Source organism: Carlito syrichta, unplaced genomic scaffold, assembly GCF_000164805.1.
Source record: "Carlito syrichta isolate Samal-C Ts95f unplaced genomic scaffold, Tarsius_syrichta-2.0.1 Scaffold307112, whole genome shotgun sequence".
In the NCBI taxonomy this organism is placed as follows: domain Eukaryota; kingdom Metazoa; phylum Chordata; class Mammalia; order Primates; family Tarsiidae; genus Carlito; species Carlito syrichta.
This window is the reverse complement of record NW_007251208.1, coordinates 940,299-964,976: the sequence shown is the minus strand read 5'-3', so window position 1 is coordinate 964,976 and position 24,678 is coordinate 940,299. Positions and strand designations below refer to the sequence as shown.

The 24,678-nt window shown below is 33.9% G+C and overlaps 1 protein-coding gene across 3 annotated transcripts in view; it reads left to right on the top strand.

Annotated features, from left to right (window-relative positions):
- Positions 1-24,678, top strand: part of PTPRZ1 (protein tyrosine phosphatase, receptor type Z1) — a 130,038-nt gene that overhangs the window by 35,997 nt on the left and 69,363 nt on the right. For all 3 annotated transcript variants that reach the window (XM_021715432.1, XM_021715431.1, XM_021715430.1), the window contains exons 3-9: positions 1,483-1,634; positions 4,293-4,388; positions 4,870-4,936; positions 10,932-11,089; positions 11,234-11,384; positions 22,444-22,628; positions 24,051-24,177. In XM_021715432.1, coding sequence (XP_021571107.1) covers positions 1,581-1,634; positions 4,293-4,388; positions 4,870-4,936; positions 10,932-11,089; positions 11,234-11,384; positions 22,444-22,628; positions 24,051-24,177 — 838 coding nt within the window. In that variant the 5' untranslated portion in view covers positions 1,483-1,580. The remainder of the gene's footprint in view (positions 1-1,482; positions 1,635-4,292; positions 4,389-4,869; positions 4,937-10,931; positions 11,090-11,233; positions 11,385-22,443; positions 22,629-24,050; positions 24,178-24,678) is intronic.

Genomic DNA, 24,678 nt, shown 5'->3' with positions numbered 1-24,678 from the left:
AGTTTACACTCCCACCAACAGTGTAAAAATGTTCCCTTTTCCCCTTATCCTCTCCATCATCTGTTGTTTTTTGAGTTATTGATGATGGCCATCCTGACTGGAGTTAGGTAGTATCTCAGTGTGATTTTAATTTGCATTTCTTTGATGACCAGTGAAGTTGAGCATTTTTTAATGTATCTGTTGGCTGCTCATATGTCTTCTTTTGAGAAGTGCCTATTCATAGAAGACAGATATTTTTCTACATCAGCACCTAATATGTAATAAATACTCAAGTGTTTGTTTAATGAGTGATTAAGAAAACTACTACATGTTATATTGTTGATAAAATACATAAAGGTATATTGTCCCAAATCTTGATATTTTTGTCACCAGTTTTGAAGGGTGTTATAGTACAGTAGGGCATGTTATCTCTGCTTTATTTTTCTTAGGGGAGAAAGCACTTAGGTTAAGCACTTAATCATTAGAGCATGCTGCTTGAGTTCACTACTAGTTTTTCAAATGACAGTGTGAAACCTTGAGCAAGCTGCTTAACCTTTTTGTGACTTAATTTCCTTGTCTGTAAAATAGGGGTTATTATGGTATCTATTTCCTAAGGTTGCGTGAAGATCAAGTGGTTGATAAGTGTAATTCGTCTAGTGCATAGTACATTGTAAGTGATACATACTGATTGTCGTCAGTACCATTATTGTTATTGTGCCTGTCGTCATCATCTAGCTGGTTAATCAACATGCTGGATTCAGTCCCTGATGCCAACAGTGATTTCTGCTTAATGGAGCAAAGACTATTAAAATCTGACTGAGAAATATCAAAACCCTATATTGACCTCTTAAGAGCATTATTATTCTCCAGATGACATTAAAACATAGATAATATCCCCTTTTGATGGAGTTTAAGATTCTAATGGTTGCCACACAGGGTTAAGACAGAAGACAGCTAAAACTCCAATAGGAGAGAGTTTCTCACCTTCCTTGCCACCGCCTAGGTAGGACACAGGTTCTGGAGCTGGAGGATGCCTGGGATGATGCTTGGAGAGATAAGCAGCTGCCTGAGGAGTAGAAACGGGCTGAAAGTAAGAAGATGGAAGATTCCCAGGAGAAGACTTTTCTTCTTTTGACCTTCTGTTCCTTCTCCCTTTCTCTGTCTTCTTGCTGCCATACCTTAGGGAAGCAGAACTTTGGAGGAATGACAATCTTAGAACACCAAACAAACAGGACAGGTGACTTGGCTAGGTGGTTTGGCTGTCTTCTGTTCTTGGAGTCACACAGTAGTTAAAATTTTCAAATTAGTTTATATTTGTAGCAAAAAGATACATTAAGTATGTTGTGAAGAGCTGCAATGTTTGGCTTCCAAAATGGTGACTTCATAATTTTAAAATTAATCAAATAAGTGATAGTTTAATGTTCTGTGAGTAGAAAGAAATCTAACTAAAATTTATGATTTTGATGTTCACAAAGTTAGATGAAATTATTATCATTTTTTTAGTGGAAATTAATCTCACTAATGACTACCGTCTCAGTGGAGGAGTTTCAGATATTGTGTTCAAAGCAAGTAAGATAACTTTTCACTGGGGAAAATGTAATATGTCATCTGATGGATCAGAACATAGTTTAGAAGGACAAAAATTTCCACTTGAGGTAAGTCAGTAGTTCCACTGGTAACTATTTCATTTTCTAAATCACTAGGAATTTTATTTTAACATATAATTTGATTAATTTTAATTCAAATTTTATAATTTATAGTTATATTTTGATGACTTGATTAATATCTGCCTTTCTTACTAGGCTAAGCTCAATGAATAGAAGACCCATTTTCGATTGCCACTCCCTATTAACTTTGAGTGACACATAATAGGTGACATAAATTTTGATGAAAAAGTGAGTGAATGAAGGAAAAAAGAAGAAATTTCAGGACCATGTTGGATAATCTTTTGATTTAAATCATTTGATTAAAATGAGAAACATTTCCAACTTTAAATTTGGCAGAATAAATATAATTATAAAAAGTAAAGTGTGTGTAGTGAAATAAACATTTTCATACATGCCTACAGTGAAGTTAAATTGGTAGACTTTCAGGGAAGCTGTTTGCTTATTTTTATCAAGAACTTTATGTGGTTTACTCTTAACACCCAACACATAAATGTGTTCAGGCTAAATATAATTATATATGTGCAAATTCACCTATGTTAATAAAAATTGAAATATAAGGCAGTGATCATGTCTTTGAATAATGTTTACACAAAAAAAGGTTCACTACAAGATATTAATACTTTAAAAATACTGCATAAGCAGTGTTATTTCAATTTTGTAAAACATGAGAATAGAGTCTGAGTCAAATGGACTAGGTTTGAATCTTGGCTCCACCATTTATTAGTTAAATGACGTTTCATTGTACAAATTATTTAACTTACCTAAGCTTCCATTTCTCTTCTGTAAAATTGACTTAATAGTAGTAGCAGCTATCTTATAAAGTTTGGGGCTTGAAAGAGAGAATTAATTCTTTTTTATAAAAGTAATGAGGGAAACCCAGAAAATGTTAACCAATTTTCTCTGGGTTGTTGTCATTGTAGATGTCTCTTATTTTCTCCTTTAAAATCTCCATATTTCCTGTATTATTTTTATAATTCAAAACAGTTATTGATAATGAAAATGAGACTATGGTGATTTATCTTTTAAGCTTTTTAAAAAATGTGGCTATGCATATTCACATTTATGGCTTATTGAGGTTTTTGTATATTCAATATTTTTAAAGAAAAGTACATTTATCATATTAAGATTGTCAAAGAAATAAAAGTCACTTCATTAAAAACACAATAGCTCATTTCTGAGAGTTTAGCTGTCTCACAGTATTACCCATTTAGAACCAATATGAAATCAAATGAAAATCAAGGAAAACCTATCAACAACAAAAGCCCTGAGCAACCAAAATAAGTGGTACAAAATCCATGCACTAAACCTAATACTGTTTTCTTTTTTTTATTCAAAACCTTTCAAATAATCTCTCAGAGGTCTTGTTTGGTCGTTTTTAAACACTCTCCATGTAATTATGCAAGCTAGAACTCCAAGGGTCATCCTTGGACTGGCTCTTTATTTTTGGTCTCTCACATCTTAATCAAGTCTTCTCATCCCTTCTGCTAAATGATGTGAGAGATTAGAAAGAAGCTTAAACTACCATAATCTCTTAATCAGATTATTAAATTAATAATTATTACATTATAAATACTGTTACTTTAATTTTCCATACCTCTCATACTGTCTTGCTTCTGGGCCTTTTCCCAGATGGTTCCTCTGACTTGAACACATGCCCATCTCTTCTTCCTTTCACCTGGCTGAAAATTGCTCAGCCTTCAGGGGTCAGTTTAGAAATCCTCTCTGAAAAGGCTTTCATGACCTACTCAAAGCAGGTGACACTGCTGTCACAGGACCTTCCATTTTTCCCACCAGAGTACTAACCACACTTAATATTCTCAGAGGCTTTCTACTCTCACCTTAATTATATTTCTACCTAGCTGAATTACCTGATTTTCAAGCTCATGCTCTAAGGAGCACCAATTTATAAATGGGCAGAGGTGATTACAGAGAGATGAATATAAGGACTGAGGTATAAATGAACAAGGGATAGCCTCACACCCAGAGAGGGGAGTTAAAATATGAAACTTATAGCCAGGTGCAGTGGCTCACACCTGAAATCCCAGCACTTTGGGAGGCAGAGGCAAGAGGATTGCCTGAGTCCATGGGTTCTAGACCAGCCTCTACAACATGGTGAGACCTCGTCTTTACAATAAATTCAAAATGAAAATAAAATATGAAACTTAAAACATTTTTGGAATTTTTTAGGTAGAAGCTGAGAGTCCTCGAGAGTTTCAGTATTAATAGCACAGCATGACAATATCCACAAATAATAACTCTTTGACTATCAAAAAAGGCATGTAGACTTGAGAAAGAATAAAATCCATCTTTGAAAGAATTCTAGAAAAACAGTTAACATAACATGTGTTTATTGTATTTGATAATTGCTCTAATAATTCTAATGTGCAGTCTACTGGTAATCTCAGAGTGGTAATTTCAGTTTTAGATGTGTGTAATTTAGTATTCCCTTCCTCATTGAAGGATGATAAATGATAGTAAGTGTAGTTTTATATGTTGATAAAATATTTTATATTATACAGAATATAAAGTTATGCAGTTTATAGAATTTTTCAAATAGAAATTATTGAATTAGTCACTTGTTAAGTCTCTTTGCTGACTTTTGTGAAGTCTTTGTATATCATAAAACTATTATTGTTACATTTATAGATGCAAATCTACTGCTTTGATGTGAACCGATTTTCAAGTTTTGAGGAAGCAGTTAAAGGAAAAGGGAAGTTAAGAGCTTTATCCATTTTATTTGAGGTAATAATTTATATAGATTTAGCACACAATTTCCTTTTTCATCGCATGAAATATTGATGGGAAATACTTTCTAAGAAATAGAAGGACTCACAAGTGAATAATAACTGGTGGTCATTTTCAAAAAGGACAACCCCTTCGCTGGTATTTTTAAAAGGAGACTCTTGTATTCATTAGTTGGGCGGATTTTTCCAGCTGGGGCAAAATGTTCCCTATGTACACAAATTTGCTTATTTGTACATGCAAAGTGTGACAATTATATAGCAGTAACTATAAATCAGTAACACTATGAAATTTACTTTTCTTAGTAAAAAATGAAAAGTTATCTGGTTTTTGTTTATTTGTGTTTATCTTATTATGAAAAAAGTGTGTTTATGACACATTTTTTTGAATACACATATGCAAAATTTAATTTAATCTTTATATTTGGAACAGTTATTTAAATGTTTTGTTCTGTTTCTAGAATGTCATTCTTTTTTAACAGGTTGGCATAGAAGAAAATTTGGATTACAAAGCAATTATTGATGGAATCGAAAGTGTTAGTCGTTTTGGTAAGCTTCTTGTAGAAATATTTTTCCTCAAGATTCTACTTTGGATGCATATTAATGTTTACAATATGACAAAAAATCACTTGTTTCAAAAAGTGAAAAGTTGTACATTTTTAAAGAGGAGCAATCTCTCATTTCTCATACTGTATGATTTATACATTTCTCACCATGTAAAGAACAATTTGTCAGAAAATTTTGTTACATAAAAATCATTAAGTATTACGGTAATAAGGAAGTTGAAATTTTCTAAATTTATTATTGAAACTATCTAATTACAACATACATTTAAAATATATTTCTCTATTCTATCTCTGCATTGTATGCCCCTGAAAGACTTTAACTTGTAATCTGAAACCAGTTCAGTGTATACCAATTATATTTTAAAGTAAAAAAGAAACTGTTACAAAGTTAAAATGTATTTCCTGGTGGTTTTCTTGATTAAATCCTTTGCTTTACCAACATGAAAAAATAAGATTTTAGAAGAAGGTAAGTGCTTACGTAAAACAAGTTGCAACGTGCTTTGGTATTGCTCTACCAGCTGTCTCACGGATCTTGTCATTTGTCACATCAAATGCTTTTGATAGCATTGGCAATAGACCACAAACCTGTCACTATTGTTGTTTCGTTTTTTATTAGGCACCCACACACAGGGCATTGAGGCTGCCACGAGTTATCAATAAAATGAGGATTATTCCTCTCTCAGAAACTGCAAAATTTGAAACCAGAAACAAAACTCTTATAGATCCTTTTCTTAAAAAGCAGAAGCCTGGGCTAGGACTGATTTATCTTTGTCAATTACATGTGAGGAGCTGAATTGATCAAAGTTTTCAGAAGTCAGGAATGTGTGAACTCCTGCAGTGCAGTTTTCCTTTTTTTGGGGGGGGGAAAGTCATAATTCAACACAAGATGAAGCTGTTATCTCCTTCCATCCACCCAGAGTACAAAATTCAACACTGAATGCCATAAGCCACACTTAATTTTCTCCTCATTGAGTCAGAAAGTAGATTTTATCCAGACCTAAAGAAGGCAGCTAGTTTGGATTCCTACACTTAAAAATATATAAAATATGAATTCTTAATACTCCAGACCTTACACAAGCCTGTGGAGACAAGAAAAATGATGTTAACACTGGATTGTTAACCCTGCCTTGTAAAACTGTGGGAACTTGGCCACTTTTTCTTAAGGCCCCTTTACTTTCTGGGTTGCTTACTTTGGGGGTTGTCTAGGAGGGTGCTTATATGAGATTAAGAGTAACTTTGTACATGTTCTTTGACTAAAGTTTTCTTTTCAATATCTCCTCTCTGTAGCCACTAAGGGAGGTACTTTATCAGAAACACTGTAGCCACACGATGTCCTTCCTGAAAATATGAAGTTTCTAACGGCGTTATACCACCTATATCCTGACTCTTAGTTTGGAACTAATTGTTCTTGGATTGGCTGGGGACAGATAATAGTCTGCCCTCCTTTACCCTACCCATACCTCTCTTCTCAACTACTTGTGCATCAACTTCCTACCTCCTCTTTTCTCAAAAAGCAAAATCCTCTATGTTTACCAACTTAATCTCCTGATACCTATATTGCAATATATTCAGTAAGGACATCTGCCCAAACTACATAAGTCTTCCTAAAGTTAAATGTTTCCATTTTGAGAGGTCTTGAACTAAATCTGGCCCTGTTTCAGACTCTAGAGAATTCCCTACTGCTTGATGTACCAAACGTTTTCCAATATTGGCTGTCAGCCATTGCTCCTGGGAACCTTGAGAATGGAAGGCAGTATTCATCTTTAAATAGTGAATCTGGAACCACAGCTAAACTTCCAAATCTTACTTTATATTCTCCGTATTATGTGAGTTTTCAAAAACAAAACAAAACAAAACAAGAAAGAAAAAACACTTTCAACCATTAAGATTATAAAATTTATCTTTTACACTGGGCTGGTTGATCTTTTGCTGTATTCCAATTTAAGAGACAAAGCACATTTCCCATTTCATGCCCCACCTATCCCTTTTTTCCCTTCCTTTCACCATACATATGCCTCTATGTTAGGCATTATTCTGTCCATAAAGTCGGAGAGAGAACATAATGGTGCTGCAATATGAAGATAATTACTTTGATATTTTTCAAGCAGAGCCCATGAAAAGTTAATTGACATCTTTCAAGTTGTAAGGAAGAGACACATTCTAGATAGCATCATCAGTGATTCTCAAATAGGAATTCTCATCAGAATGACTTTTGGTGCTTTCTTCACCACAAATTCAATCCCAGAAATTTCTGTATTAAAAAAAAAAAAATCCTATCTTTGTAGGCAGTTTTTATGTGGCCCCCAGCATTGTCCTAAGTAATAGGGGTTGATTTTAAGTAGTTAGTGTCTTTTCCTGGTATGTGGTCCTATGGTGGTCTTTGTCTTTATATTCTTTTCTCTCTCTCCCCATCTTTTCCTCTTCTAATGTCATCCTCCCATGGAAGGATCTGATTGACTGATTGGTTAAGTATCAATATATGTTCAAGTGAGTGGTGACTGCATAAGTGAATAACTGGTCTCAGAGAGAAAAGTGTTGCCTCAGGTGTGCTTTTCTCCTGTGTTAACAATAGTAAGGTTATTCAGATGAAGCATGTTTGTTTGTTTTTCCAACCCTCCCCCCACACACACAGCCTTGTAGTCCAATTTTCTTAGAAGACAATGGTATAATAGAAAAGCATTGCTATAATTGAAAAATCTTGTGATATCTAGGACAGAAGCTTAGAACCTATATGTAAATAATGAGTAGAATATATAATACAAAATAGTTAAAATGCCCATGAGAGAAACTAGATGACTGCTATTGAATTTCAGAAGCAAGAAGAATCGTTTTCATATTGGGGAGAGGGAAGATAAAACTTAAAAAAAAAAACTTTCTTCAGATTCTTTCCCTTTATCTTAAGTTTTTTCCCCTATAACTTATTTCCTGATTTCAAGGAAATTCTCTATCTTTTTGTTCCTACTCAGGTCTCACCTTTGTTTTCCCATTCCTAGCCTCTAGCTCTCCTGGTGTGAATTCATTTCCCACCTAATTTAGCAGTGAGTCAATTTCTGGCTCCTTATTTACTTAGTATTCTCAACATACACATTTCCAGAAAACGTTTGTAAGATAGATTTAGTGTTTAGCAGGAAAAGGAATCATTGAAGTCCATTGACATTTAAGAAAGAAGTTATTTCATCACAAAATGTCCAAATGTTAAAAACATAAATCTGAAAAAAAGTAATAAATATTCGCAGATTAAAAATAATGATACTTCTCAGTTTCTAAGAACTTGAATCTGAGTCTGAATTCTTATCATCTTATCTTGACATTGAAGGAGAGTAGTACTAATGAATCTATTAAACATAACTTAAGCTGTCTAATGGATTAAACCAGATTTAGACTGTATTGACATGACACTATCAATTCAGTCAAAAACATTTTTATTTCTAAGATTTAATTTTTAATTCATTCTGAAAGCGGTTATCGCTAACTTCAGTTAGTAAAAGCCCTCTTTTTTCTTTCAAAGTTTCTGTGTTGCAGAAAAATTAACATTTAATAATTTAACTTTTAAATAATTTAACTTTTAAATAAAAATGCTTTTTTTATTTGATGCATTCTGAATATGTCCAGTCTTCATAAGAGTTTAGAGTTGGATAGACAATTAAGACTAGCAAGTCCAGTTATTTCATTTTATAATGTGGTTCAAAAGAACCACATTTTATAGTATGGTTCAAAAGAACCAACATCTTGCAAAGGTTTCATTTTCCTTGGAATTTTCTCCCCTACCCTACATGTTTGCAACACCTAGGGATGACTTTTAAAAATGCAAACATCCAGGCACCACCCCTAGAAAGTTTAACTCAAATAGTCTAGAATAAGGTCTGGGGCATTGGTTGTTTTGTTTGTTTTTTGTTTTGTTTTTATTTTTTAAAGCTTCCTATATTATTCAAGTGAAAATTAAAACCAGTTTCTACACTCTGTCACCTCTCTTACACTAGATTATTTGGCTTCATGAACAATTTCTAAGTGACCTAAATCTCCTAGAGAGGGCAGAGGACATGCACTGGTGTGCATAGTTAGAAGGATGGGAAAAGGAGTTAGACACAGATTGGAGAGATACAAAAATATGAGACGCTTAGAGGAGACACATATATTTGGATTGTTTCAGGGTTCGAAGGCCACCTAAGGAAACTCTACTTATTTATGGATGGAAATTCTATAAAATGTATAAAAGTCCATAGATAAGAATGAATCAGTATTTATTGTGTTGATACATATATGTGTGTGTGTATATATTTTTTTTTTTAATTTTTTTTGAGTTAGAGTCTCACTCCATCGCCCAGACTGGAGTGCAGTGGCACACTCCTGGCCACCGCAGCCTCGAAATTCCATAAAATGTATAAAAGTTCATAGATAAGAATGAATCAGTATTTATTGTGTTGATACATATATGTATGTGTATATTTTATCCGGAATATATTTTTCACTCTTTGACTTGCCTTTTTATTCTTTTAATAATGACTATTGATGAATAGATCTTGATTATCTTATACTAACATTTATCATTTTTCCTTTTGTGAGTCATACTTTTTGTGTGCTATTTCAGAAATCTCAATCTACCATATGATGGTGAAGATAATTTTTTAATGTTTTACTCTAAAAGCATTATTGTTCTATTCACATTGAAATCTGCAATCTGTTTAAAACTGAGTTGTACTTATGGTGTGAAGTACAGCATCAAGATGAACTTTTTTCCATAAGGATATCCAATTGATACAGCACTATTCATTGAAAAGGCCATCTATTTCACACTCCATAGAAAATTTTTCTGTCATCAATCAAGTGATCGTACATGTGTGGGCCTGGATTCTCAATTCTTTCTCATTGTTTTCTTTGTCTGTCTTTGCACAAATACCTTACTATAATGATTTCTACTGCTTTATCTGATAAGTCTTCCTGTCTGGTAGTAAGAGATCTCCAACTTTGTTATTGTTCAAGATTGTCTTAACTTTTCTTTGCATTTTCATTTAACTTTTAGAATCAGCATGTCAATCACACACACACACACACACACACACACACACACACCCTTCTGGGATTTTGAATACGATTTCAGTGAATCCATAAGTCAATTTGGGAAAAAATCAATACCTTCATAATACCGCATCTTTCAACCTGTTGATATGGTATTTCCCATTATTTTAAGGTTTTATTTAGATTCTTTCAAGAATGTTTTGTAATTTTTAATATAGATGCTTTACACCATTAGATTTACTTGTACTTGATTTTTTGAAATGTCATAATTCTTTAAATTTCTTTTTCGGTTTGATGCTGATACCTAGAAATACAATTGATTTTTGTATATTGATTTTATGTGCAGCGATTTTGCTAAATTCACTTATTAATTCTAATACTCTGGATATTATTTTCAATATTTTACATGCATAGTCATGTTATTTGCAAATTGTGATGGTATTATTTCTTCCTACACAATGACTTTCTTTTTCTTACTTTATTGCACTGGCCCAGTTTTCTAGTTCAATGATGGCAGGGCATCCTTGCTTTAGTCTCAATCACTAAGGAAAATGTTCTCAATAAGTCATATGTAAATCTGATGCTTATTATAGGCTTTTGAGGATAATCCTCATCAGAACAAGGTTTTGTTTTTGTTTTCCATGAACTGGTATTGAGTCTTATCAAATGATATCACTGCATCTATTGAGATGATCGTGATTTTTAAATATCCTTTATATGGAAAATATTCTCTTTAGTATCTTGATGAGGTAAGGATAAGGCATCTAATACTGTGCAGTGATACATGTAAGACAGTGTGGGGTATGCCACTCTTATCATCATGTTCAAATATATCTAAAATATTCTTAAAATGTCAGTTCTGATTAAATCCATAATGAAGCACATGCCTGTTTTACAAAAGCTTTGAGCAGTTAAGTTCTAGTGTTGAGATTCCAGCTGAGGTGTGTGTTATTCTTTTGCAGGGAAGCAGGCTGCCTTGGATCCATTCATATTGCTGAATCTTCTGCCAAACTCAACTGACAAATATTATACTTACAATGGCTCATTGACCTCTCCTCCCTGCACAGACACTGTTGACTGGATTGTTTTTAAAGATACAGTTAGCATCTCTGAAAGCCAGGTAATCCTAGAAGTTCAAACAAATGAAGTAATATGAAGCCATTTTTTAAAATGATGTTCTAGGTTTGCCAGATAATATGCATTTTAGAGCATTTACTTATGCCTTTGAAGCAGATGTTGTTAAATTATTTGGTCTTCTCTCCAGTTATCTGTTTTTTGTGAAGTTCTTACAATGCAACAGTCTGGTTATGTCATGTTGATGGACTACTTGCAAAACAATTTTCGAGAACAACAGTACAAGTTTTCCAGGCAGGTGTTTTCTTCATATACTGGAAAAGAAGAGATTCATGAAGCAGGTATGTGTTTAAATAATTTTTACAACCCTCATAGATTCAATGTCATGGAAGGTAATTGTGTTATAATAAAAACTAGACAGGATTTAGAGTTATATAAATATTTTTATTTTTCTATAGCTTTAGGTAAGCTAATTATCTGAATCTCAGCTGAAATTTAAAAACTCATTCTTTCATATATATATATATATATAACCCCATTTAGCAGATGAGAAAAACTGAGATTCAATAAGAAAAGGATTTTTCTAGAGCACACAGTAATAAGTAGCAAAACTCTATACATACACACCTCTGTATTCACTTTATGATATTTACCTGGACTGAGAGCCATAAAAAAGGAATGGATAAGAGGCTAAGGTGCTCAGAACTTGGGGAGGTCACTTTTGGTTCGCATGAATAGGAAACCTTTATGGAGGAACCACATTTGAACTGAGTTTTGACACATTATTTGGACTTTAGAGTGTTTATCTTTGTGTTGGCAGCTCCCAGGGAAGAGCCTAGCACCAAATAGGTGCTGAAAATGAATGCACTGGCCAGGCTCAGTGGCTCAGTCTGTAATCCCATCACTTTGGGAGGCCGAGGCGAGTGGATTGCCAGAGCCCGTGGGTTCGAGACCAGCCTGGGCAACTTGGCGAGACTTCGTCTCTAAAATAAATAAAAAATAAGCAGGCATGGTAGCATGTGCCTGTAGGAGCCCAGCAGGTTGACACTGGGGTGACCGTGAGTATGCCACTGCCCTCCAGACTGGGTGACAGAGTGAGACTCCAACTCAAAAACAAAATACACTAAATTATTAATAAATAAAAAGTGAGTCTTCTTCCCAGTTTCCAGGGGGAAAAAAAGTTTGATCTTGTTAGTCATAGCCAATATGGGTGGGAGGAGTCTCTAGGTAGGGCCCTCTGTGTCTTTTGAAGCAGACCCAGCAGCCAAAATCATTTCAAAATGTCAAGAGAACACAGTCAGATACATCTGCTGACATGTCCTTTTCAGTTTATACTGGGTTGTACTAGTTTATGAAAGAAATAGTTGAAGTGACCTTTGCTATGGGAAACCCCACCAAATACTTAGCCCTCTTTGATCTCAACTCTGCAATAAATTCAATGAATTTTTTGCATGTATTCTATTAATTTAATATTTATCTGTTTTTGAAGATTAAGCATTAAAACTACATGCTTTTATTTTTTTAATGTGATACTTGTGAGAACTGTTTATCTGTTAACAAAAAAACAGCTCAAAACAACAGTGATGAATAGCTGTATTTAATGTGACATTAAATTTTAAATTAAATTGCCCCAAAGTGAGGAAATTTAATTATATTTCTACCAGCAGTATTAAATACTACAACATTGTGTCTGGTTAAATAGTACACAGTTGATTAGAAAAAAAGAAAGTGAGTTTAATCATCTCCTTTTCTCAAATATAATAGACCAAGTAACAAAGTACATAAGTGATGCTTTTTTGTTATGCACTTTACCGGTTATATTTTATTAAAACTCCTCAGCGACTTTCTATTGCTTTTAGAATAAAATCTAAACTGTTTCTCATCGCATGACAAACTCTGTTTAGTATTTACCAGTCTTAGTGCCTGTTCTTCCTCAATGAGCATCCTTCTCTCATACTGGATTTCAGGAGGTCCCCTGCAGATGAAAGACCACATTCTTACAGATTGCATTTATTCCTGATGTTTCTCCTTGGTGGCATATTCCTCCCTGCTGCCTTCATGTTCCTACCTCCTTCTCATTGTTCAAGATTCAAGTGGGGCATTGCATCCTCTGGGAGGCCATCACTGACCTGCCTCCCCGCCCAACTCTGGCTTTGGCACCAAGCATAGTACTGCATACTTGAGGAGGCATCCTTACCTATAGACACTTGGTCAGTGATGCTTGTCTGGAGTTGTGCCGAGGTGCTCCAGGCTTCAGAGCAGGTGCCATGGTGTAGTAATTACTGTTTACTTACTTGTCTCCCTTGGCAGTCTCTGAACCCCATGAAGGAAGTAACTGAGTCTTATCCCTTTTTATCATCATGACTGACCGAAACTCATCCTCTCATTCACTAAATATTCACTGAATGACTGAAAGAATCCATTTCCATATCATAAAAACATAGTAGGTTATGCATGGGTTCTTCCTGCACTGTTTACAATGTAAACCTCTATGTAATTCTGATTTAGTGTATTCACAGAACATGGCTTTCACAGTTAAGTGTTGAATACTCAAGGCCATAATAGTAATAACAAGACAGTGATAACTATTATGTGTTGTGTGACTTTATCAGGCATTGAACCATAGAGTATTTGTTTAAACCTCACATCACTCTTAGGAAGTTGGCCTAATTTTCCTCATTTTACAGTTTGGGAATCTGATATTAGATAAGTTTACACAACTAGAAAGGGATGGAATCAGTATTGAACATGTCTTCCTGGTCCTAAAGCCTTGCAAAGTTCTCTCCACTATGCTTTACATTTAAAAAGGAACATAATTTCTGTTTACATAAAAAACTGTTGACCTTAAAGACACAAAACTTCAATGACTTTTGAATGCTTTGTTTATCCTAAGGTCAACCACAGGCACAACACTTTTGAAACTGCTTGGTATTTGGGGTTACATAAATATACAATTGGACCTTGTAAAGTAAGGAGCAATTTTCTTGACTGGAGCTTGTAGAAATCAATTTTATTCTCTTAGAGGCGTGTGTATATTATCACAGAATTTCATATCCCTGCTGCAACACTATTATGACTGCCAGAGTAATAATAATTTTTATTACCTATTTGTCTGTGGTTTGTTTCCAAAATAATTAAAATGGCAGCACTAACTAGAGAAAAAAAAACCTCAAAATAAACTCATTTGTTTAAATCAAAAGAACTTACAAATGCAAAATTTCAGGAAAAAACAAATAAGTTTTACAATAAAAATGCACATTCACAGACTGTTTTGGCTTGTATACTTATGCCTTCCCCAGGTTCCTCCAGAAAATCCAGTCACACCTTTTGTGATGTTTCCATTTTGACAAAAGATTTGTGGAGTGATGGGGAGGTACCACAGATCTCAGCATCTCACTACAAAACCTGCCTACGACTTAGAAAATTTTGCCTAGAAAGTGTCATTCCTTTACATTGCATATTTTTTGGAGAAGCAAAAGTGTTCAGAAGCTAATCCTAATTTGTATTAATGTTTTGTGTTTGTAAAATAATCCTTAGAGCCCTGCCCTCAGATTTTTTGACCCTCCTCTTTGGTCAATCTTCTCCTCACTGAATCTCAGCTGCTACCCTCCTCCCACCTGGGTCTTCATGTGTTCTAAAGCAAAAGGATGAGCTTGGTCCCAGGTCCTTGAAATTTGCCTGCTTGTGCCCATGTCCTAGTGAGCTCAGCAATCAGGGAGTCCTCTGCTCTCCAAGTTGTACCTCTTCTGGGTTGGGGGTCAGAGATTATAAAGAACAACTTTTGTGTGTGTGTGACGTGGACTTGTATGCATGTTTATGATTCTAAAGCTTCAATGTGTGCCAAAATATATCATTCTCAGATAGCAATGAACTCCGTTAAAAAACTCAGGTTTTGTCAGGGGATGAGTCTCATCCAGCAATTAGATATTCTGTCAGCTCTCTGTAAACTTAATGTGAGCCGCCGATGTGAAATAATTAATTCATATACTACTACTCAGTGTACAACATTCCTGATTACCCAGAATTAAAAGTAATTCTTCTTCGTTCTGAACCATCATGGTCCCTTACCTGTGATTATGGTTCTTTGCCGTCTTTTGCCTTGCTTCAGTGGTGTTTATGTGCATGCCGTAATTTCTTGGTAGGTTTCTGTTTGATTGATCTCAGTATTACCTGTAACACCTGATAAACTACCTGTCAGGTAGTAAGAGCCTTCTGACTGCTTGGTGAATGATGAACAAATGAATGAATTAAAGAATTGGCTAAGGCTTACTTATTACTGAGCCTCTGGGGTTAAAGAGAGCACATGTTATTGGCAACAAACGCAGAAGGGAATAACTGGTTGTAGATTTCCAGACAGGCCAGAGCCAAGTTCTTTTTTGCTGAGCTTCTTTTAAATAATTAATAATTCACATAATATTCCATTGTGTATATGTACCACATTTTTAAAATCCAGTCCTCTTGATGGACAGCATGGTTGGCTCCATGATCTTGCTATTGTGAACATGCTGCGATAAACATATGTGTGCAGGTATCTTTTTTATAAAAAAAGAATAAAATCATGAATTTCACAGCAACTTGGATGAAATTGGAGTTTATAATACTGAGTGATCTCTCACAGAAACAAAGATTTGAGTATCACATGTTCTCACTCATAAGTGGACCTTGAACAACTATCATTATATTATAAGAAAAGGATTGACAGTGGCGGGAAACTATGGCGGGGGCCAGGGAGAGGAAGGGAGGTGGGATTAACGGTAATCAATATCTGTCTGGGGATGGGGGGGCACACCTCATCAACCAGGGTACCTGCACAATACATATTTGTATACCTAACCCTTAACTGTACACCAGAATTTTAAAATTAAAAATGTTAAAATTAAAAAAAAAGATTTTGCAAGCCTTAAGAAGAATACAGTACAGTAGCATCAGCATACTTGTATACAGTTCATGTTCAAAATTAAAACTCATTCCAGGAAAAGAGGAATTCTGATTTCAAAAAGCTAGTATCAGTGTTATGATAAAGTTGTTAAGAAATCATTTCTTAAGTGACTGAAAAAAAGAAATAACTAAATAATTTTTTTTCTTTATTTTGACTGTTAATCCTCCATAAAATTAGCATTCAACTTAACAATAATGAACATATTATAAGCATATCAATGAACAATAATGAGCATATCAAGATTACCATATAATTTTTATAGATTTTCTTTGCATAAGATTCTATATTTACTGGAATCATTATTTTAAAAGTGAGTTACTTGCTTTTCTTTGCAGTTAAGGAAGGGAGAATGAATCTGATCAGAATTATAGAAGATAGGTGTTTTTTTCCCCCACAAACTGGAAAAATTCTTGCTTTTTAATCATGAATATTTATAGTCAACACACATTTATTATCATTTGTCCTGTGCACATATACGGTATTCCTATGATAATTTTTTATTGTTTTTTTCTCAGTTGGTATACTATCTCCTTTATACTTTCTTGGGATTGAATTTGAGAATAAGAATTGAGGATTGCAGTTATTCTCAGGATTTAATCTTTATTAAATTTAATCTGAAAATACATTTTTATAACATGAACATTATAAAAAAGAAGAAAATATAGATAAGCACACAGAAGAAAATAAAAATCCCTTGTAATGTTACCACCCAGAGATAACAATTATGAGGATTTTGGCAAATACCCTTTTAGACCTTTCTCTTAGTTTAAAAATGTATTATTATATTTCACAAAAATGAGGCTATACTACATGTCTGTTTATTGATTTTTTATCTATGATATAAGTACATATTTAATATGCCATTCTTAATTTTTATGTAGTATGCCATTATACAATTATAATTATTAAACCTAAACCAGTTCCTCAATTTTTTTTTTTCTTTTCTGAGTCAGAGTTTCATTCTGTCACCCAGGGTGAAGTGCAGTGGCACACTTATAGCTACTGCAGCCTCAACCTGCTGGGCTCAGGCAATTCTTCCCCCTCAGTCTCCTAAGTAGCTGGGACTATAAGTGCACACCACTACACACAGCTAATTTTATTTATTGTAGAGATGAGATCTTGCCAAGTTGCCCAGGCTGAGTCGAACCTCTGAGCTCAGGCAATCCTCTCACCTCCGTCTCCCAAAGTGCCAGGATTACAGGCCTGAGTCACTGCACCTGGCCTAGATCCTCAATTTGGACATTCAAGTTATATACTTTTTGTTATTATCTAACATCCTCGTTTTGACCAAAAAAAGAAGTAAGGACTAACATAAAATTGTCAGAAGCATGCTCTCAATAAATGCACCGAGAAAAGATGTATATTGAAAAATACGTTGCAAATAACTACAAAAACCATGTGTGAGTGATTTATCCATATAAACTCTGTGAGGTTAGAAATCAGGCCTCATTCACTTTTTTGCAATCACATAAGCACTCTGTAGCATAGATATTTGTGAATGAACACATATTTTGCCAGAAATTCAATCCTCTTTTTTCTGTATTTATATAGAACTACCATTTATTAGAAAAGCATTTCTTTTTGGCATTATAGAATGGACATGTCCTCTTCTAAGGATCACAGAATGTAATAGAACCATCTACACTTGAAAGAGTTAGTAAAAATAAAAATTATATGTGAATAACAATACAAACCTAGCAAAGTATAAAGTAAGTGTAGTTCAACTTTATCCTCTCCTTTCAGACATCCAATGCACTCCTGTGGCCCTCTTACCACCTAACAAGAGTCTCCCACTTAAAAGCAGAGGTCTTGGAGACACAGTGGACAAAAGCTTGGGCTTCAGAGTTCAAAGACTCGATTTCAAACTCCCGTACCAATACTTATTAGCTGTGTAAACATTGTCAACGTACCTATCCTCTCCAAGCCTCAGTTTCTTCACCTAGAAATGGGAAAGTCTAAAAAATGGTCAATTTATAGGGTAGTTGTGAGGTTCAAACTTTGTAAAACAGTATAATCCCCTGAGCATAATGTACTTCAGACTCATGACTAGTATTATTGTCGTGTGTATAGATGTGTAAAGAAGATATTATAATGAGTATGGCATACTATTCAAGTTTTCCATGTTAAAGGTGTTTTAAAATAATTTGTCCCATAGAAGTATGGATAGATTTCAATTACCATTTCCTAGCATGTAATATATTTTATGGAAACTTTAAAATAAAAAAAATATATATATATAATGATTTTCAAAGCAGAGTAGTGTGAAGGGAGTCTCTTTGTGGCATAATGTTTTTGACCTATGAGGAATTTTCTACAGTTTCCTTAAAAATGTCATGATGAATTATACATTAGTAGACTTATCTTTTTGAAGGTCAGTGGTTGTAAATAGCATTTGATAAGGTGACATGTATATAAACACTATATTCATAAAAGTGAAATGAAGGTTATTTACTTAGAAAATTACATATTACAAATCAAACTGTTGATGAAGTTAGTGTCTCAAGAAAAGTAAATGGAATTGGAAAGACTTCTTTTGACTGTTAATCTAAAGTGAATAATGTAATCACTCAGAAGTGCAAAACAGTGATAGGTCTTTTCCAATTATTATATTTAATATTTGTGTCAATGTTTACAGCATCTTTATGAAGAACTGCTACTCTCTGAGGAGAAATCACCACCTCGCTGATTATCTTCTGGTTCTCTAAGTCTTTCAGCTTCTCTCACAGTATTATCCAACTACCTGTTAAGACTCATAGACTCATAGACTTCAGATAAGGATAAAGACAAAGTGCCTTTGTCATGAGCTGTATCAAACTGTGCAGAACTTCAAATTAGTGGGAAATAACTGAGTGCAACATAATGACCTAGTGTAGTCTCAGGTCATTATGACATTTTCTCTGCCACTGCCCAAGAGTCACCTCCTTGTCTTTTCATATGACGCATAGAGCTAAGACCTTCTCTCTCAGGGCAGACTGCACTTCCAGAGCAAGGAAGGTGGAAGGAATCTCATACCTTCCCTTGGCCATCTGCATCAACTTTCTAGATTAACAAAGAGATTTGTCACAGCTTAAGAATTCATTTGTACTTTTTGTGTTCCATTTTTTTCCTCCACTTTCTTTCTTCCTTTTTTTCTCATGTCACTCAGTGCTTTGCTTATTAATCTTGGGCACTTGTTCCAGAAATCATGCCCATTCCTATGTACTAGGGGCTCACTGTTTGTATAAGTAATGAGAGGATACATAGTAAACCACAGAAATGTGTATCAGTTAAGTTTGTGAAACTTTTACAGCTTTTAGTGGGAAATATGTGTGAGTTTGAAAAGCATCACCTAATTTGATATAAATAGCGTATTTTTTAAAACAAGTTTACTGTGTATTCCTCTATAAATGGAGTCTAGAATTCAGAAACTACATCTTAGAGTTTGCATCTAAGGGTTAGAAAGCTGTCACAGGAGTAAGCTGCTAGTAAAGACAGATAGCACTTCCTTCATCTGTGTGTCTAGAGTGCCTGGAACCAAGCTAATGAGAGTGGAATGCTAAAAATAACTTTTTAAGCAAGAATATTTACAGCTCCTTGATAAGGGAGACAACAACCTCATTCTTTGTAGTGAGGATCCTTTGCATTTGTAAGGTATTGAACCACGCACTTATATTCTTTGTGACTTGACAAATACCCCAGATGTGTCAGAGCCTGGCTCATAGCCAGAGACCTGCAAGAACCAGGCCCTCCTTCTTGGCCAAGTATTCCCTAAAGAATTAGTAAGTATGACTCAGATCACATGTAGATGTGGAAAGGAATCAAGATGTGAGATGTAGTCCCGTAGACAAGAATGAGACCTCAGCAAAGTTTAACTTCCCATTTTCAAGGAAATTATATTTTTGTGACTGTGTTATTCAGTAGTAGTTTGTATTTGGTGTCTGAGTAAATATTGATCTGAAAAATTCTTCTTGAATTTCAAAACAGATAATTTGCTTTATAGAGTCTACGTGCTTCTAATAAGATAACTAGACTGATTTCAATAGGAAATACATAAAAGACCTGGAAAATCTCATGCCTATTAATCACTTCTTCAATGGTCATTCCTTGATTTGAAAACTAAGTATATATGGAATTCATTAACTAAATTGTTACTTAAAAGATTCAGTCTTATCTTATGAAAGTATAACACTTTAGCAAGAGTATAGACTAGATACAGAAATATAGGCTTTTCTCTTGAAGATGTTTTGAAGTACATATATTTTTTTCCATAAAATCCCATGTTTCAGCATCTAAAAGAGAAGTTTATCTGCAGCTTTATAACATTACTACATTGCTGATTATCAACAAACACAAGGAGTGGGTTTAAAATAAATTTTTAATTAAAATATAGACTCAAACTGTTAAATAACTAACAAACTTTTGCAGACTTACAAAGAAGAAGGCAAAGGAATCAAAACCTGCTTGCAAGAAAATATCAATTTTTTTGAAGTCCTACTTTCAATTAATGTCAATTTGTAAATTTTGACTACTGATTGCCACTACTGATCTAGATAAAGATAAATATCCAGCCAAAGTAATTTGTGCTCTTTCACAGTAGTCCTTTGTGTATTTTTAAACTAATAATTTTATAATTTTCTCAAGAGATTATTATGTTTTGTGGGCCTGCATAAAATTAATGCATTTCAAGATAGTGTCATCTTAAAGAATATAGTTCACTTTAAATCATTCCCACACTCTTAAAAGTGGGATTGATTCTTGGAGGACAAAATCTGCAAGTGATATTGTCTAGACTCTCTTCCAACCTTTTAAAAATGACCTTCATTAAAAGCAATAATGGGTCTGTTCATCCAGTGACATAGTTTATGTGTATAATGCACTTTGAGATTACTTGATGGTCTTCTGCCCTCTGGTGGACAATAGATGATGTAGTCTAGATCAAAATTAGAATACATTTTTTTAAATTCCGAATTCATGTTTTTTTGATAATGAAAGAATTGTTTTCTTATTTCCAAAGGAATACCCCACTCTAAGCTTTCCTTAAACAAAAATTAACATCACATGTTTAAAGTGAAAAATTCTGTCTCTAACTCATATAAAGTTACACTTTATTTCCATGAAGTCTCTATATATTTATTTTTCTCTAAATCATTTCTATGCCATTGCAAGCATAGTATACATATGTTAAAATTGCTGATACTGAATACCATATGTAAAATTTGTTTCAATTTATAAGGCCAATTGTTATTTGTGGGTGCCCTCCTGTGTTCATGAGTTGAACTACAGACAAAAGGCGTTTTGCTCACATTGTGATGCAGTTAGTTACTGGCGTAATTTTATTGAGTCTTTGTGATTTTTGTATCGGTGATAATTCACTTCTCTAAGTCAATTACATGCTCCCATCTAGTGGCTTTATAACTTCAAAAATCATCTGAAAACCAAGCCTGGATTCTGTAAGTATATTAAGTAATCTTTGTCCTGAAGGATCTTTACTACCTTCTACTTTACAAATCTTTCTGGGCTATAAAGAAATTATATTTATTACTTTGCTTCATTAGTACATTATTATGCAATTTAATAATTTTTCTCCTTCCAATTAGTCCAAACTGTCATATTATGAATGCATTTTAGAAAGTATCAGAGCATTCTTTCTGGTGGGACTACATTTGGGGCATGATTTCCATCAAGGGCTTGAATTCATTTTAAGAAGTCTCTGAATATTAATTTTTTTCAGAGGAGACAAGAAAATCTTTTAAATCCCTGAAATTATTTGCCTAATCTATTTATAATGGCAAAGTAGCATCTTTGTCAGCTTATCTGAAAAATACTGGAATGATTATTTTAGTTGTTTTCTCTAGTTGAGAATTTTTAAATTATTTTAAGGATTCTGTAATACAAAATGCCCAATAATGGACTGTCTTCCATCACTGAAATTCTTCTTGTCCTAAGCTAAATATATTTATCAGATATCAAACAAGGGAATTAAGATACCATGAGCTTTCAGATATCTATTCATTTATTTTTTAAATGATTTTTATGTCAAATATATCCAAGAAATTGTAGAAATGAAGAGCTATGGTTCTTATGTTTATAGTCTACTAGAGGAGTTAGGACTCATTCTAAAAAAATAATTTAAGAGAACATGCAAGTGATGCCATAATAAAAGTCAAACAAAATAAGCACTTGAAAATGACACAGACCAGTTTAGTAGAGACCAGAGTGTGCATAGTGGGGGAGATAGCATTTCACCCAAAGACGTTTCTTGAATGGAAAGGCATTACTTGAACAAAGAAAGATATGAGGGAAGGAAAGAGGATTTTAGCTATAGGAAATGGCATTAACAAAAAGCTCCACGTTGGGAAAGTATACCTTTTTACCTTCCATTGAAATAAAATACAACAAAAAGTTTTATGGAATATGTGTCACTTATTAAAATCTTAGAGACTAAGAATTATATTAATAACCATTTTTTTTTTCCTCTAAAGTTTGTAGTTCGGAACCAGAAAATGTTCAGGCAGACCCAGAGAATTATACCAGTCTTCTTGTTACATGGGAAAGACCTCGAGTCGTTTATGACACCATGATTGAGAAGTTTGCAGTTGTGTACCAGCAGTTAGAGGGAGAAGACCAAACCAAGCATGAATTTTTAACCGATGGCTATCAAGACTTGGTAACTATAAGATCAGTTGTTTTACATGTGATAACATTATAGTGTAATTTCCAAGGTAAGCATTTAACAAATGATTGTATATTGTATATTGTTACCCTGGTTACTTTAGACTTTGTGTGAAGGTCTCTAGTTAGGTGGAGTGGGTGTTTTTAAGTTAAAAAGCAATTTTAAATTTAGAAGCTGCACTAAATCATGCCAAAAGTTACGTGGAATTTCAGGGAGATCTTGACTTTGCCAACAATGACATTAGAGAATAGATACGTCATAAGACTTGTGAACTGGAGATCATTTAGTGTGGTCTCTCTTTCCAAATAAATGAAAGAATTTAGAAAGCAGTTCAGTAAATATCTTGATTAAGATCTCATGGCTGTGGAAGGATTCAGACCTAGAATCTCAGTGCTCTGATATATATTGTTTCCCCCCATCAAGCTATCTATATCAGCTCAAGAAAAATAGAGTAGGGGATTTGCAAGCTTTTTTTGTTTGTTTGTTTTGTTTTTCATCAAATTTTCATGATGGGGTTGGAATTGTGGGGATGGAAGACAGATATTTCTTATGAAAAGATCCACCCCGACCTTCCTCCTCCAGTGCACATGAATTAAGTACAGATTCCTTCTGTGATCTGAGCATCTAGTATTAACATTTACTTTGGAGATGTTGGTCAAAGATTGGGGTGTGGTTGACAAGCCCTTATCTGGGTATGGCTCCAGAAAGGCCCCATTGCAGGTTAAAGATCTCTGGACTCTGCATTCAGACCCTTAGAATCCTGCAAGTCCTGAAAACCTGCATTTGAATAAAAATTGCCATCATTGTTATGTTTAATAGCATATGGACGAAATGGATACAATTTTTAACTTTTTAATTCAGTTTTCTAGAATATAGAGACATTCTGATCAGGAAAAATTATGGAATTGTTGAGTAATAGTTTTTATTCTATAATTATGTAAAGAAGATAACTCTATTACTGTTCTTGCATATATATTCTCAGAATAAAGTGATTGTCAAGATAAAAAAATAAATTTGTTTCTCACTATGTTTTTTACATTTTGCTTATTTGCAAATGCTACCCATTTGTTTGTCTAAAATATTAAATTTTAGTTTGTTTAAAATATTAATTTTTATTTGTCTAAAATATTAATTTTAGGCCTGAATTTGATGAGTTCTGGTTCAAAATGAAACTTCTAAAACTAAATATGATTTTTAAAAAGCAAAAGAATAAGGTATTGTTACCCAGTATTTTAATAATTCACAAACACCAGAATTTCAACTTAGCAACATTGCATACATTATTTTACTCAAGTTAATAAAATATAAATATTTCCCATTGAACAGTGAGGGAAAGTTTTTTAGGAAAGATACCTAGTGTGTTAGTAGTCCCATGTGAATAACATATCTGCATAATTGCTAACATCTTTCTTTTAGGGTGCTATTCTCAATAATTTACTACCCAATATGAGTTATGTTCTTCAAATTGTCGCCATTTGCACTAATGGTTTATATGGAAAATACAGTGACCAGCTGATTGTCGACATGCCTTCTGATAATCCTGGTAAGTGCCCCCCCTGATATACCTACATATTATCTCAATAAATGACACTAACTGACTGGATGCACTGATGATTTCTCTCTGAATTCATATTCTTTTGGCCAAAAGACAAAATAATTTTCTCCTAAGTCTGGATGGCCAGGTAATTTCATGAGACAGGTTGGTTTCTCATTTAGCAGATCTGGTGCAGGACAATACATACATTTATGTTAATATTAAAGTTTTTCGCTTGTGAAATATGAACAACAAAACCTATTGATAATGTCTGTAATGGTCACCAAATGAAAATTGCTATGTAAATATTGAGACTGTTATTTTTAGATAACTAAGAGTTGGTTTCATTTGTGTTTATTTCCTTTTTCAGCCCCCAAAGCATTATGTAGTAAGTATATACATGATCCTAAGATCATGTGAGGTACTTTGAAATATCTATACAAAGCATCTCAACAGTTTATCATAGATTTTTTTTCCCCCACTTTCACTCTTTGGTCAGGGAGGGGGTGT